Source organism: Somniosus microcephalus, chromosome 25 (assembly GCF_052327205.1).
Source record: "Somniosus microcephalus isolate GS21.2 chromosome 25, FLI_Smic_1.0, whole genome shotgun sequence".
NCBI lineage: Eukaryota > Metazoa > Chordata > Chondrichthyes > Squaliformes > Somniosidae > Somniosus > Somniosus microcephalus.
The window spans coordinates 57,174,268-57,190,988 of NC_141011.1; the positions used below are offsets into that span (position 1 = coordinate 57,174,268).

Consider the following 16,721-nt stretch of genomic DNA (forward strand, 5'->3'; position numbering starts at 1 on the left):
TATCACTTCGCACTTTTCTGCGTTAAATTTCATCTGCCTGTCGATATCCTGTGGAAGTCTATCACTATACTCCTCACTGTTCACTATTCTTCCAAGTTTTGTGTCATCTGCAAATTTTGAAATTGTGCCCTGTACACCCAAGTCCAAGTCATTAATATATATCAAGAAAAGCAGTGATCCTAGTACCGACCCCTGGGGAACACCACTGTGTACCTTTCTCCAGGCCAATAAACAACCATTCACCACTATTCTCTGTTTCCTGACACTTAGCCAATTTCGTATCCATGCTGCCTGCCACTGTCCCTTTTATTCTATGGACTTCAAATTTGCTGGCAAGCCTATTATGTGACACTTTATCAAATGCCTTTTGGAAGTCCATATACGCCACATCAACCCTCTCTGTTACCTCATCAAAAAACTCAATCAAGTTAATTAAACACGATTTGCCTTTAACAAATCCGTGCTGGCTTCCCTTAATTAATCCACACTTGTCCAAGTGACTGTTAATTTTGTCCCGGATTATCGTTTCTAACTCCCAAGGTTAAACTGACTGGCCTGCAGTTGCTGGGTTTATGCTTACATCCTTTTTTGAACAAGGGTGTAGCATTTGCAATTCTCCAGTCCTCTGGCACCACCCCTGTATCTAAGGAGGATTGGAAGATTATGGCCAGTATCTCCACAATTTCCACCTTTACTTCACTCAGCATCCTAGGATGCCTCCCATCCTGTCCTGGTGATTTATCTACTTTAAGTACAGCCAGCCTTTCTAGTACCTCCTTTATCAATTTTTATCTCATCCAGTATCTCAACCACCTCCTCTTTCACTATGACTTTGACAGCATCTTCTTCCCTGGTAAAGAACAGCAACAAGGATAATCCCAAGTATTAGGATATACTGTCCTCACATGGTTCTAGTCTCAACGTAGCCAGAAGATCCGCTCCATTGGCTTATCCTCCCGTGCCTGCAGTCACCTCTGGTGTGCCCCTAGCTCCCAGAACTCTAAACCCCTAGTGTGACATTGATATATTAGATCACATTGATGCAGAAGCAGACTTTTTGAAGGTTGCACTTAACAAACAGAAGCTGTTCTATTAGTTACAGCTTATTTGTTTATATTTTGATTGGTGCTACCAAAAGAGGGACAAACAGAAGCTGAAGAGCTGAACACAGTTAAATAAAATAGGTTACTAGCCCAGAAACAGCGTCTCCCCTTGATAGAGATCACACCTTTCAACTAGCTTGGTTTTAATAGCGAAGATTTTTTAATGTAGTTCAGTGAGATCCCGCACCTGGGCCAGAGATTCCAATCAAAGCCTGGATACCGGAACGGAAGTGCTGGCGCTCGGTTGCTGGGAGCGCCCGGAGGGGTTTAAGCGCGGAGCGGGGAAGCGTTTGGCGAGGGACCGAATATGGCGGGAGGCAGCGGGGAGAGGCGGCAGTGAGCGGGAGAGGCCGGAGCCCAGGAAGCACTGACCATGAACTCGGACAACCTGCCGCTGACTGTGGCGGGCGGCGGCGCTGCCGCAGCTGGCGGGATCGGGAACGGTAAGTGCGGACTCGAGGCTCAGGCTGTGCGGCCCACAGGCCCGGCCGCGATCACAACGCAGCCCCCGCTCCCCCTGTCCCCCCGGGCCTGTCCCTGTCCCTGTCCCCGCTCCCCCTGTCCTCGGACCGCCCTATTCCCCCGGGCCTCCCGCACACCAGCTGCTGGAAATGGAGCGTTTCATTTATTTGTTAACATTGAGCAGTCTGCTGCAGTTAGTGATTTGCAGGAACATTTGATTTATATTTTCTTCAACTGATCTCTCTCCTATAATTTTTAACACCAGCCCAGAGCTGGACACTTCAATATTATTTAACCAAAGCCATAAATTACGTTTACTGTAACCATTATCCTTCCTCCACTTCTCTCCAGCCTTTGACACCGTGAACCTCGCCATTCTCCTCCAGTGCCTCCCTGTTTTCCAGCCTGGTGCACTCTCCTTTCTTGTTTCCATTCTTGCATCTCCAATCCCAGCCACCTTATCTCCACTAATGGCTTCTCTTCCCACCCCTGCATCTTTCCCTCCGGTGTCCCCTAAGGATTCACCCTTGTCCTGCCCACAGCGCGGAGACCATTCTAGACAGTCATCAAAGCCATCCTTTCCAACTGCAATGTGTTATTCCTCTTTGAACTCTCCACAGTGTTCAACATGGTTTATAACTCCACCCCTCCACTGCCTTTTCATCATCTCTGTGACTCCACCTTTGCTTGGTTCCACTCCTACCTGAACCAACATCATCACAACTTATTTTTATATAGCATCTTTAACATAGTGAAACATCCCCAGGCTCTTCACAAGCACATTATCAAACAAACACAGCCAGCAGATCTCCAGCAATGGCTTCTCCTCCCACAGTGCATGTCCACCTTAGGTATACCTCAAGGTTACATCCTTGGCCATCTCCTTTTTCTCATTTGCATGTTGCCACAGTGACATCACCTGTAGGCATGGGACAGCTTCCATGCTGATGACACCCAGCTCTACCTCTCCACCTTTAACTTCATGATCACCACTGTATTTTCAGATTGTTGACAAGCCAACTGAATGTTGGCTTTTCACCAATGGAGTATTGCCAAGATCATAGTCATCCAATTTACTACCATGAAAAATCTCCACTCCCTTCACCTTCCTACCTCGTTGCTGGTCACTCACTCGGGCAGAACCAGATAGTTTTTATCCTCGGTGCTCTGTTCGACCATAAGCTCAGCTTCAAACCTCATGTCTTATCCACCCATAAAACTTTTTTCTTCCACCTCCATAATATTGCCATCTCTGTCCTTGCATCACTTTACCGCCACTGAAATCTTTATTAATGCTTTTGTTACATGTAAGCTTAACTTCAACACCTGACCTACACTTTATACAAATCTGCCCACATACTGTTCTGCACCAAATTTCATTAGTCTGTCGCTCCTATTCCTGATGATCTCCTTTGACTCCCTGTTCCTAATGCACTGAATTTAAAATTGTTTCAGTTTACAAATCAACTTCGTTGCCCTGCTGTATCTCTACAACCTCATCCAGCTGTGCTCTTCCATCCTGTAGCTGTGCAACTATTCCCCTTCCACTCTACCCTCGGTGACAGAGCATTCTATCTGTCTCAGCCGTACTACTGGATCGCTCTCCTTAAACACACTCTCCTGTTTCCTTGCCTTTAAAAGTCTTAGAACATTTCTCTTTGACCATGCTTTTGGTCGCCTCTCCTTAGGGTTGCAAAGGGGTGGAAAGTTTCCGGGAAATTTCTGGAAATTTTCCACGGGAAGTTTAGCTTGGGAATTTTGCCCAAAAAAGCACATGCTAGCATAATAATGTTTTTTTTTGTATTTTTTTTCCCACAGGTCCTCTCTTTAAAATTACTAACAGAGATGGAATCTTAATTATTAAGGAATTTCTTAATCAATATATGTTTATCTTACTTGGCTTGTTTTAATAATTACAAGTTTTGTGTGTGACTGTGAACAAATGTGTCCTGATTGGGTGGATGAGCGATTAGCTCCCTCTATTTGTAATATTTGCATATCGAATTGTGATTGGCCTGCAGGCATCTGTAAGACTGCTATAGTTTTTTAAAGATCCAAGTTAGGGGTCCTGAGGGAAGTCATTTTGTTTTCTGCTGATGTTGTGATGATGCAGTAAGTAAATCAGACTTTATACCAAATAAACCAGTTACTTGTTGAACTCTGTTGTCCTTCAATTTAAAATATACAAAATAATACACTATTGGTGATGTAGCGTCGTGTGTGTACAGGTCATGCTTCCATCTCATGGAGCATCAGCAAAAATGTACTCGCCCTGTTGCAATCGTGCTGATCGACCGCAGTTCGACACAGATGAATGCCCTTTATTTCTCTGCATAGAACAATGCCACATTTACCGTCGGATGTGTGGAAGCATTTTACCCCAGGCATTAAAGATGGAAAGACTGTGTACATGTGCAAACACTGTAGAAAGCCATATGTAAAGAATGCCACAAAGATGCAGCAGCATTTATCCAAATGCAACAACTTCACTCAAAGCTCACAGCAGTCAGCCCAGAGTTCCTCTGCTTCCATTCAAGAAGATGATGGTTCTCATTCAGCATCAGGCTCCTTATCAGCAACTCCTGGCCCACTTGGAAGGTTCTTTGATACAATGGATAACCATAGCCAGAAGAATGCAGATGAGTGCCTTGCTCGAGCTGTATATGCAACAGGCTCACCCCTCATGCTCACAGCCAATGTGTACTGGAAGAGATTTTTCAATGTTATTCGCCCTGCATACTGTCCTCCCACCAGACATGCTTTGTCTACTTATTTGCTGGAGGCTGAGTATAACAGAGTCCAAGGAAAGCTCAAAGAAACGATAGCGATGGCAGACTGTGTTGCAGTTATCTCAGATGGGTGATCAAATGTACGAGGGGAGGGCATCATAAACTACATCGTCTCCACTCCTCTCCCAGTGTTCTTCAAGAGCACAGACACGAAAGACAACAGGCACACAGGCACATACATTGCTGATGAGCTGAAAGCGGTCATCAACGATCTTGGATCACAAAAGGTCTTTGCAGTAGTTACTGACAATGCTGCGAACATGAAGGCTGCTTGGGCTCAAGTGGAGGAGGCCTACCCTCATATTACGTCTATTGGGTGCGCAGCTCATGGGCTTAACCTGCTCCTCAAGGACATCATGGGTTTGAGAACCATGGAAGCACTGTACAAGAGAGCCAAGCAAGTTGTTAAGTATGTCAGGGGAAAACAGGTAGTTGCAGCAACCTACAACTCCAAGCAAAAGACAAAGAACAAGAACACCACACTGAAGCTGCCCAACAACACTAGATGGGGTGGTGTTGTCATAATGTACAACAGCCTTCTGGAGGGTAAGGAGTCGCTGCAAGAAATGGCAATATCCCAGTCTGGGGATATGGAAACCACCATCAAGAAAATACTGCTGGATGATGTGTTTTGGGAGAGAGTGGTTAGCAGCCTTAAACTACTCTCTCCAGTAGCATCTGCAATTGCTCAGATTGAAGGAGATGACGCTGTCTTGTCAGATGTTCTCAGGCTTTTTACTGATTTAAAAGAACAAATCAGCATTGCCCTACCCACATCCCTGCTGCTCAAAGCAGAGGAGAAGGCAATTGTTCAATTCATAGACGTGTCAAGAATTTTGTGTGAAGCCGATACATGCTGCAGCATACATGCTGGACCCAAAGCATGTTGGGAGACCAATACTTTCTGGAGAACAGATCAACAGTGCTTACAGTGTGATTTCTACCCTCTCACACCATCTCAATCTGGATGTGGGCAAAGTTCTGGGAAGTCTGGCAAAGTTCTCTACCAAGCAAGGTCTTTGGAATGGGGATGGGATATGGGAATCATGCAAGCATATCAGTGCACATACCTGGTGGAAGGGACTTTGTGCATCTGAGGCCCTGTCACCTATTGCATCGGTGATACCCCAAATCCCACCTTCATCAGCGGCCTCTGAACGAAACTGGTCACTTTTTGGGAATACGCATACAAAGGTGCGCAACAGGCTGACTAACAAGAGAGTGGAGAAACTGGTGGCTATCCGGGCGAACCTACAACTTATTGAGCCAGATACAGAAGTGTCCACCACACAGCTAGACACTGACACAGAGGAGGAAATGGACACGTCAGAGCCAGAGTCAGAGAATCAGGAGGAGCAATGAGGAGTAGAAGACTCAGAAGACTCATGAGTAGAAGACTCAAAGGGACAAAATAAGGACAAATTACAGGCTAAATAAGCTGACGCTCTTTTTATTTTATTTTGGATGGGTCTTTTTTGTGGGGGTTCAATAAAGTTCAAAATTATAACCTAAATAAAGTTTTGAAAGCCTGTTTTTATTTGTATGGAACAGTATGTCTATTTTGACGACAAAGATAATATAAGGGTCAGAGACAAAAACCATCAGTGTGCAAAAAAACTCAAAATTCCGATAAATTCCCATGGAAAGTTTCCTCTTTTAAAAATTCCCAGAATTTTGCAACCCTACAACCCTACCTCTCCTAACTCTTCTGTTACTGCTCAGCATCTGCTTCACCCGTATGAAAGAATATTAAGATGTTAAATATTCAGATCTGTTCACCGTTTCTAAAAATTATTTTTATAATATATTATACATATATAATACACTTATACATGCTCGCGCACACCCTCCCCAGCTTGTTAAATATGTGAGACAATTCCCCTTAAAGCAGTGCAAAATTTGTTTCTCTTCCAATCTCTCCTGGTGGCATTGCTTTTTCCCCCTTGGGCTGCATTATGGTTCCGCAGGTTGTCATTATGTACCTTATCCAAGTGGCTGTTAATTCACGTGCTAGCCATGACACATGGGTAACCTCCTGGGTACCAGCTGTGGAGGTTATCACAGCCAGGTTCAATCCTGTTCTCGCTGTACTTGTCTGTACGTGCGCATTTGCAGTGGAGGTTGCTATAAAGCATGCAGCAGTGAGAACCTTGGCTGATTCTCTCTTTTAACTGCACCCGCCCCCTTCCCCCATCCCAACCTCCCCAGCCTAAAGAACTATAATTATAAGGGCTTTACCATGGCTCTGACTGAAGTTGGCGACTCAAAGCAGGAGATCAAAACTAGGATTTCCTGGTCTGAATGGCTCGAGAGTTGAGACTATTCCTGTCCTGAGCTGCCTGGAGAGCAGATGGAAATGTGTTGAATGAGAATTTGTTGTGATTCACATTAGGCTTAGCCAATCAGGGCAAAAAATGCATCTGAGTTTACTCAGTTAATTCATCAGTACCGCAACATCGGATGCAAACAACCCAAGTGAAATGTGTATTCAGGACTGTATTGTATTGTACTGTGTGACCTAGTCAATTGTGTCAATACAAAGAATTGTATCATATCGACTGAACTAATTTTTGTTTATGAAACTTCCAGATATTTGATTCCCCCCCCCCCCCCGCTAATCACTTGTATAGCAGGTACTGTCCAGTGTTGTTAACCAGTAATGGTCACTATTGAAAACCCGGCAATGTGAATGTTGATATATTGGCAGAATGACAGAGCAATGGTCCACAGTCTTCAGTTTTACTGAGTTTGCTCTCAAGAATTTGTAAAAGAATTTATAAAAGACTTTGTACCTATTTTATAATATCTTATCCTGCAAGTCCCCATCAATCGTGATATAGCAAAAGAGAAAGGCAGTTTACATTTAGTATTAGGAAACTTCTAATGCAAATAGGAAATATATTCTTGCTGAATTGTGAAAGCTGCTGTATATAAATGGTTGGTGTTCTGTTGCAATAAGTTGATCACTGTGTATCTTTCCTTCCTGTGTATCTTTCAGTTCCAACTGCTGCTGCCTCTGCAACAGAGACTTCCGTTTCAAATGGTGTCTATGTTCCTCAAGGAATTGCCAATGGGGATGTCAAACCTGTTATATCAACAACACCACTGGCAGACTTCCTTATGCAATTAGAAGATTATACACCAACAGTAAGTGTATTGTTTTAATAATTCGAGCTCATTTTTGGAAACAAAATGTAAGTGCACAGTTATGACTGGCTTTCCACATTTTCCATTTGCTTATCGGTTAACCAAGTGAACAAAGTGCGTATAAATTACAATTAGCTGCAGTATAAAAATAATGTTATTAGTATGGCATTTAAACTGACAAAGTTTTCAATACTTAAATGATCAGTTTCAATTCCCTACAGATCTTTGTAATACTGGAGATCTGCCCAGACTGAAGTTGATTTGAGGTCGTAGGGAGTGGGAGGCCAAGATAAATCAGAATTCAGAACAATATTTAGTGATTTCTGCAGATGGGACACAAGATGTTTAGAAATCAATTAAAATCAAGGTCATGGATAATGGCAACAAAATTTTGGAAGTACACCGGGGTGTTCTGGATTTGAAAGAGAAAGATATTTTAGGTGTGATCCTTCATTAGAACATTTCTGAATAGATGAGATGGGGGTGTTCGGTGTCGCCTCAATAACTGCAAATTACAAAATAATCCTCCGCTTTTCATTGTGTTCAGAAAATATACAAGGGCAATATGCATATTCTGATCTATCAGTCAAACTCCTTTTAGTCAGAGCGAGCGAGGAGACATTCATCTAATTTGGGCTGGATTTAAATCTAAGTTCTTGAAGCGAAAGGGCAATGTTCTAACCCATTGCAGAAATCAGTTGCCCTGATTGTTGTTTCCATTCGTTTCTAACGCACTGCAGTTAACTTTGCAAAAGTGTATCCATGTGTACAGCAAGTTTAAAATTGAGAACTGCTTTGGATTTTTGCTTTGTTTAAGTTTTTTGAGAGCACTTCATTCCAGTACAATGAACTAAACACATTAAAGTGGTGAAGCATTCATGAGAATTACAGAATTGTTTTTTGAGAATTAACTACAATTGTTACTTCTCAAAGCAACGTGAGTTTTGGTAAAGCTGTTTACAGTCTCGAGGGTCAAAGAAATTTTAGGTTTAGCTTTACTTATTTTTTCTGTGTCTGTGGCATACGCTAGCGCAAAGAAACTTTACAACAAAAGCAAACATACACTCAAAGCTGGACTGTATCATTCCCTGTGTCCTTCCTTCAATGTTTCTCTGATACACAGAAGCTCTAAGTTAGATTATTTAGAAAATTAATTGTTCAAAATCTAGGTACTTGGAACTTGCATAAATACAAAAGCTCTTTGAAAAGCCTACTGCCTCTTTAGAACCTGGCATCTGCTGTACTTAATATTGTCATTTAAGGAAATGGTCTCACAAAAATGTAAGAATCTTATATCTTCTCTATATATAAAAGCGGTACTTCTGTCTGTCCTTCTGTCCGTCCGGCTATACAATCAAAAGTTATAGAGCGTACCTACACGTGTGTTACATCGAAAGAAAGCTTACGATTCCGGAACGGTCATAAGCGTATTTACTTTTTGGTCGGACAAAAATTGTTCGCACATTATACAAAAAACTTTCAAAATTCCACTCATTATCCACTCATTAGCATTGACTGACGTCAAGGTCGACCAATCCTGTGCTGTCATGATTGACCAATCCTACAGTTCAGTCACCTAATGGTTGACCAATCGGTGTGTGTGTGTGGGTGGGACTAATCGTTTTCATCTCCGGGATCTGTCAGCCATTATACAGCAGCCAGGGCAGCTCAAAACTTTGCTAATCCAGGTCAGTTTCTTTTTATATAAAAAAAAAATTAACATTTACCAAAAATGTTTTATAAGTACTTTAACTTTCATCTTTGAAGTATTAAAAGCTATAAATGTTTAGGTTAAAAAACAGTGCAAAACGTTCCTAGGCTTCTCCAACTGTCGACAGGCCAAATCCAGTCCCAGGCTTCCGGCCTACACATCCACCAGGCCCGAGAGGGGGGACAGACAAGGGCAAGGAGACCGCGCAGCCCAAAATTGCCCTCACACCACGGGGCACTTCAGCTAGTATATATAAGAGTATGTCTCTCTGTCTGTCTGTCCGGCTATACAATCAAAAGTTATAGAGCGTACCTACACATGTGTTATATCAAAAGAAAGCTCATCATTAGGGGACTCTTGTAGGCATATTTACTTTTTGGTCGGGCAAAAATTGTTTGCACATTATACAAAAAACCTTCAAAATTCCACTCATTATCCACTCATTAGCATTGACTGACGTCAAGGTCGACCAATCCTGTGCCGTGATGATTGACCAATCCTACAGCTCAGTCACCTGATGGTTGACCAATCGGTGTGTGTGTGGGCGGGACTAAGCATTCTCAGCTCGGGGATCTGTCAGCCATTATACAGCAGCCAGGGCAGCTAAAAACTTTGGTAATCCAGGTCAGTATCTTTTTTAAAAAAAAATAAGATTTACCAAAAATGTTTTATAAGTACTTTAACTTTCATCTTTGAAGGTATTAAAAGCTAGAAATGTTTAGGTTAAAAAACGGTGCAAAACGGGCCTAGGCTTCTCCAACTGCCGACAGCCCAAATCCAGTCCCAGGCTCCCAGCCCACACATTGACCAGGCCCAAAAAAGCCCTGCAACGCGGGGCTCCCCTGCTAGTATTTGATAAATGAGCAGTCATACTGGCCGCATGGAATCTCCGTATTGAATGGCTCGAGTAGGCTGTCATTGCGTTGTGGGTTTTTCCACCAGAGCTGGTGATAAAAGTATTGTTTCAATGCCGATGTATTCTACCTTAATGACACAAAACAGTATGATCTGTATACATAATTCACTGATTTTTAAATATATTGAGTTCTTATCTCTTGTCTTTTGAACATTTCAGATACCAGATGCTGTGACAGGATATTATCTCAATCGAGCAGGGTTTGAGGCTTCTGATCCTCGAATGTACGTTAAGGTTTTGACTTGCATAACTAACCCATTCCGGTATTGCGCAATAATGTCAATTCACAGAGGCATAGATTTTCCGGGGGTTGGCGCGGGGTGGGGGGTCAGCGGGGACAATCGGTGGTGGGAGGGGTGGGAAAATGGTTTTTTTTTCCCCAGCGGGTCGGGACCCCGCTGTGAACCCACCGCCATGTGGCTTTCCCCAATGTCGGGTCCGTCAGTGCTGAGAAGACCCGACACGCAGTGGCGGGGGACCCAATTCAGGTAATTATGACCTTGTTGGTTTTTTATGTGCTCGCCCACGGGGTCCTTTCTGCTCGGGAATCACGTCTGTTAAGCTGAGGCGTGAGTTCAGTGGCCATTGAACCAGCTGTTGAATTGACAGCTTCAAATGTAAAGTAAAAGCTCCCACCTTACAGAGATATCTTCCCTCAGCCATAAGCTCTCCCTCACTGCATTACCATAGCAAATTCAACGTGCTGCAAGTCTTTGCACAAGTCTCCACCCAGTCTGACCTCGTTACCTCTCCCACCATTGACAGATCGCTTCTGTCATCTCTACTTCACTTGCCATCTATTCCATCAGCATAGGTGCCCTTTTTTACTCTCTCACCTTGGTCCTCAGAATCCCGCCACGATCAGCCCCAACACCAACAGCACCAACAACAACACCAACCTTCTCCACAATCAACAGATTCTGCACAGGACACAGAGCATCAGCACCCGAGCACATTGCTGCCAGGGATGGCCTCACCGTGGCCAGATTTACATCACTTGACGCTGTACACCCTGGCTGCTACATGATGCTCCAGGTTGGCACCACCCCACACCAACACCATAAAACATCCCTACAATGTCCAAGCGATTCCTTTCACACTCATAACCATTGTGGGGGGTTACCCTTATGTCTCACCATTCACTGCAACTCACTAAGCCACTTCCAAAGGTGCACACATCTGTCCAAGATCGCCAAGTGTTGAAAATAAAGGTTTCATTGTTTGACACCACATTAACAGAAACTTTACATGAACATTGCATAAAACACCCAAGTGCCTACCCTTGAGGTGTTAGTTGGTATGATTGCACTAGAATGAGGGCGAGTGTGAGGGGTGGCTAGTGAGATAGGGATGTGATAATATAGGTAGAGAGGGATGTGTGGAGGTGCAAGGTAAGTTGGTGTGAGTAAGGATGTGCAGGAGTAGGGTAGGGAAGGCAGAGTGATGGGGATGTAATGAGAGTCACAGCAGGATGAGGCTGAGTGTGGCTTTGTACTAATGTTTCGTGATCTACTGAAATCATTGAAACATTTACGGCACTGCACCCAGGTCCTCCTGACCACATCCCTGCCTGTGCCCTCCTCTGCAATGTGCAACCAGGCTGCATTGATCTCCTGGGAAGGTTTCTTCCGCCCACGGGAAGGGAAGAGGACCTCCTTGTGTGCTGTGACTCCCTCCATAAGCTTATGGAGGGAGTCATGGGAGAGCCTGGGTGCAGCCCTGCACCTCTGTGCAGTGATTGTCAGTGTTTGCAGCACCTCAATGCTGTGGAACACTGACAGAACAAATGTCAAAATTAATTTGCCCAAGGGCCCTTTTAAGGAAAGCTTCTGATGACATGTCATCAAATGACATCACCAGACCCACTTCCTCTAATTGGCCGAAAAATGTACTGGGTGGGCTTAACAAGCCCAATCAAGGGAAATAATTTCAGACAGCGGGATGGAGCCAGCAGTGGGGTCGGGACCCACCACAGACCCGCTAAGATCAGCAAAATCGCAGCCAGTGTTTCTATCCAAGGTTTCTACTGTGAGAAATGTTTAATTTTAAAAGCATTTTATAATATATGCAAAATGTTCCAAATAGCCTGTTTCACATAGCTAGTCATTTAAAAAAAAAATGTCTATACTGTTGACCCCGGCTGTCACAAATCTGCTTGCAGTAGTGAATAAAGCATGCATGTATTCAGGAGACTTTCCCCCCTTTAGTAAGTCTCTTTGTGAATAGACATTCAGAGTAGGAGAAGTTTATAATTGGATAGAGGTTATAATTGCTCCAATTTGTAGAATGAATGACTTCTCTGAAGATTTTTTCCCCAGCGGCGCCCTCCAGGAATGTTTAAAAAAAAACTCCTTTTCTACTTGGCAATATGAAAGAATACTGATTCCACAGAGGATGTTGTCTCTAATTTAATTTATAAAACCTTCAATAATCTTTGAAGAATTAATATTTGTGTACCGTGAAACAAAACTGGATGTATGCATAGTACTTGGTGACCATTAAATCTGGCTTTTGACCTCATTATGTTTTCGAAACAGAATTCGTTTAATATCTTTGGCTGCACAAAAGTTCATCTCAGATATTGCAAATGATGCCTTGCAGCACTGTAAAATGAAGGGAACTGCATCAGGAAGCTCCAGAAACAAGAGCAAGGTTTGTTCACATTGAACATAGCAACGGCGCTGTGCTTCGAGCAATGCAAAACAGCTGTATAAAGGTTTATACCCACCAGAACAATATTGCAAGAACAGGAAGCGCAGCATTTATCGGAGCTGAAAGTTACGGTGAAGTGCAATTTGTCCAAAGTTATAAAACTAGCGTTTGTAATTTAGTTTAGAAAATTATTCTGCCTCTGAACCATGAGATTTAAAAAAAAATCAGCTCTTAAATTTGTATTTGTCATTATTTACTGTGCTATTCATTTGTTGGAATATTTTTGGCCTCACACACTCATTTTCATAGAACAGCCCAAGGGAATTCCAGACTTTTTAAAAAAGTTTTCAGTGCACACACTAAACAAACTAAGCTAATGTTGAAATGAAAAAGCTTTGCAAATGTCAGGAGTTGTAGTATTATGTTGAAATTGCAATTGCTTGGGCCAGTCTCATAGAAAGTTACACAGAAATTACAACATTGGTACAGGTTATTCAGCCCAACCAGTCCATGTTGGGTGATTGGGCAGAAGCATGGCAGATGCAATATAACGTGGATAAATGCGAGGTTATCCACTTTGGTGTCAAAAACAGGAAGGCAGATTATTATCTGAATGGCAATAGATTGGGAGAAGGGGAAGTGCAACGAGACCTGGGTGTCCTTGTGCACCAGTCGCTGAAGGTAAGCATGCAGGTGCAGCAGGCGGTGAATAAGGCAAATGGTATGTTGGCTTTCGTAGCGAGAGGGTTTGAGTACAGGAACAAGGATGTCTTGCTGCAGTTGTACAGGGCCTTGGTGAGACCACATCTTGAGTATTGTGTGCAGTTTTGGTCGCCTTATCTGAGGGAGGATGTTCTTGCCATGGAAGGAGTTCAGCGAAGATTCACCAGACTGATACCTGGGATGGCAGGAATGATGTATGAGGAGAGATTGGGTCGATTGGGCTTGTACTCGCTGGAGTTTAGAAGAATGAGAGGGGATCTCATTGAAACTTACAAAATTCTGACATGACTGGACAAACTAGATGCAAGAAGGATGTTCCCGATGGTCGGGGAGTCCAGAACCAGGGGTCACAGTCTAAAGATAAGGGGTAAGCCATTTAGGACAGAGATGAGGAGGAATTTCTTCACCCAGAGAGTGGTGAACCTGTGGAATTCTCTACCACAGAAGGCAGTAGAGGCCAATTCATTAAATATATTCAAGAAGGAGTTGGATATATTTCTTAAGGCATCAAGGGATATGGGGAGAAAGCAGGGACAGGGTACTGAATTTGTGATCGCATTGAATAGCGGAGCAGGCTCGAGGGGCCGAATGGTCTACTCCTGCTCCTACTATGTTTCTATAAGCAGTGTCCTAATCCCATGTGCCTGCCCTGTTGCCCTATACCTTTATCCCCTTTCCTTCAACCACCTATCTAACTTATTCTTAAATGTTGACATGGTCTCTGCTTCAGTCACTAACTTGGGTAGTGTATTACACAGCCTCACAACCCTCTATGTTTTTAAAAAAAAAAAAAAAGCTTTCTCTTGCTTACTGTCCTAAATCTCGCGTGTATATCGCCATCATTCTAGATCCCTCAATCACTGGAAACTGTCTATTTCTATCTACCCAACCACTCCCATCATAATTTTAAACACCTGTATCGAATCATCCCTTAATCTCTTTTCTAATGAAAATAGCCCCAATTTTTCAAACTATTCATAATTGTACTACCTCATACGAGGCAGCATCCTAGTGGGTCTATACTGCAATCTTTATATTGTCTCAATGCCGTCCTATAGTATTCCATTAGCTTTTTATTAATTGCCTTAGGCACTTGAGATGCTGCTTTTTAATGCCATCTACATTCCTGAATCCATCTGCTGTTCCAAATCACCCAGCCTTCCCCCATTCCATGCATATTTACCAAAATATACCGCTTCACAGTTACTGACATTGGATTCCATTAGCCACTATTTTTGCCCATTCCACCATCTTTTCAATATCCTCATGAAGTTTACTTTGGTCCCCAGAATGATTTACTATATCTCCTATTTTAGTATTGTCCGGTGTTAATGGAGCAGGTTGGGGAAAAATAATTTCAAAATAAACACTTTTAATTTGAAGGTAGTTAAAGTTCAATTCAGGGAACCATATCTTATGAGCTGCTGCTATTTCTTGCTTTCTAAATCATTGCCTAAATACCTGTATTTTGTCGTTTTTAGGACAAGAAATACACCCTCACCATGGAGGATTTAATTCCTGCTCTCACTGAATATGGTATCAATGTGAAGAAACCTCATTACTTTACATAAAGATCTGGAAGCATCTTCCTCAGCAAACTGTGACTGCTGACTAACATCCAGTGAGTGCTGTACAGTGTCGGCTCCGAATGCTTTTCGGAAAATATGAAGGTGGAAAAGAAATATGCCACAAGTTGAGAAGTTGCCCAGTTTGACAAGTTCTAAAGTGGCTTCGAATCTATACCCAACATTTGTTCATCTTTTGGAGGGCAGCATTATTTTTCACCTGATTCTTGCATTTCCTTTTGAATTGTTAGTTGTGATAGAAAGGGTTGAAATAATTTTTGAGTCTGAATACAATGAGTTTTGAAGGTATCGTTTTCCTTTCTGTAAACCTAGTCAGGATCAGTTTAAAATAGAACCTAAATTAAAACCCTACGGAATTTAATGGCCTTTAGGAAATGTTCTGTATAATAGGTTTTCAAAAGCAGCAAGCTAGTTTTATCAACCAGTGAGAGGATAGCCATATTATTTTCAGGTGCAGTTGCATGTTTTTCATATGATGCATTTCAAACATGTTCACTTGTAAATCTATCCTTGTGGGGAAAAAAAAAAGTTTTGTGTAGTCAATTTCTTTTTCTTCGAGGGGGAAAGGAGAACACAACAATCGCTGTAAAAATTCAAGCAAAACTCTGCTTTTCTCCAGTCACATCAGGTAGTTCAGCTCATTTACTCTAAAGTAGAAGGAAAAAAGTTAGCTATACGAGGAAAAAAAAGATAATTCTAAGTACTTTTTAAAGTATACCATTTAAATTTGAAACTGTAGTATCAGATATATTGATTAGAACAGTGGTGGAGACTTAAAACTGTTCTAATAGCTCATTTCTGGTTCTCTGTAAAACAAGTCCAACAAAATAATTACCATCTCTTTAAAACTGGGAATCTTTTAACAGAATAAGTTGATTTAAACTTTGTCTAAATTGATCTCACTTTTTTAAAACTTAAAATTTAATTATATTGTTTGCTTAAATGTTTAATAAATGCAGGTAACCATTTGATTTGTCGTTAACTGCCTTGGATTCTATCTCTTTTACCACAGAAGTTCTAAAGGATGTGAGCTTTAGGGAACCATTGTGTTTGAGTTGAGTAAGTGGTTTTGTTCCTGTAGGAGTAATTTAAAGATGGTCAGTCACATGAGAAATGCAGAACTGCAGTAGTTCATACCTTTTTTATTTGCAATCTTGCACAAAGAAAGATTCCTCCATTCTATAAATGTCCATTTCTTACAATAAATTTACACTTAATTTTGTGTTGTGACAGAATTATTGATGTGTAAACTGCGAGATCTTGGGGCATTCTGATTTTGACAGCATAAGTGGTTTGTTGAATTAAGCAGATATTGCAGTTTTCTATTATCTTACCGCTGTCCATTTCACTGACGCTCCCTTTCCTCTGGGTTGCGGACCCTCTTTCTGCTGGTTGTGCTGCCCAATCGGGGCCAAGAGATGAATGCTATCAACCTAACCATCTTCTGTTATGGCCTGTCGGCATAAGTAATTTGAAAAAATAAAACCTTTAGTAGTATTGGGGACTTAAAAACATTGTCGGTATTGACATAGATGATAAGTATTTGGTATTAAATGGGTGGTGATGGGACTGGGACTTCAATTTTTGTCTAAATAAGTGGGATTTGATATACATGCATTGGAGATTAGTGGT

At 42.2% G+C, this 16,721-nt stretch overlaps 1 protein-coding gene across 1 annotated transcript; it reads left to right on the top strand.

The window, feature by feature from the left end:
* The first annotated feature begins 1,119 nt into the window (after positions 1-1,119).
* On the top strand, positions 1,120-16,311 carry taf10 (TAF10 RNA polymerase II, TATA box binding protein (TBP)-associated factor). Its single transcript, XM_085967537.1, has 5 exons — positions 1,120-1,546; positions 7,353-7,501; positions 10,288-10,352; positions 12,666-12,780; positions 14,985-16,311. Exons 1-5 carry the CDS (start codon positions 1,477-1,479, stop codon positions 15,072-15,074), a joined length of 489 nt encoding a protein of 162 aa, XP_085823663.1. The 5' UTR covers positions 1,120-1,476; the 3' UTR covers positions 15,075-16,311.
* Positions 16,312-16,721: the final 410 nt, after the last annotated feature.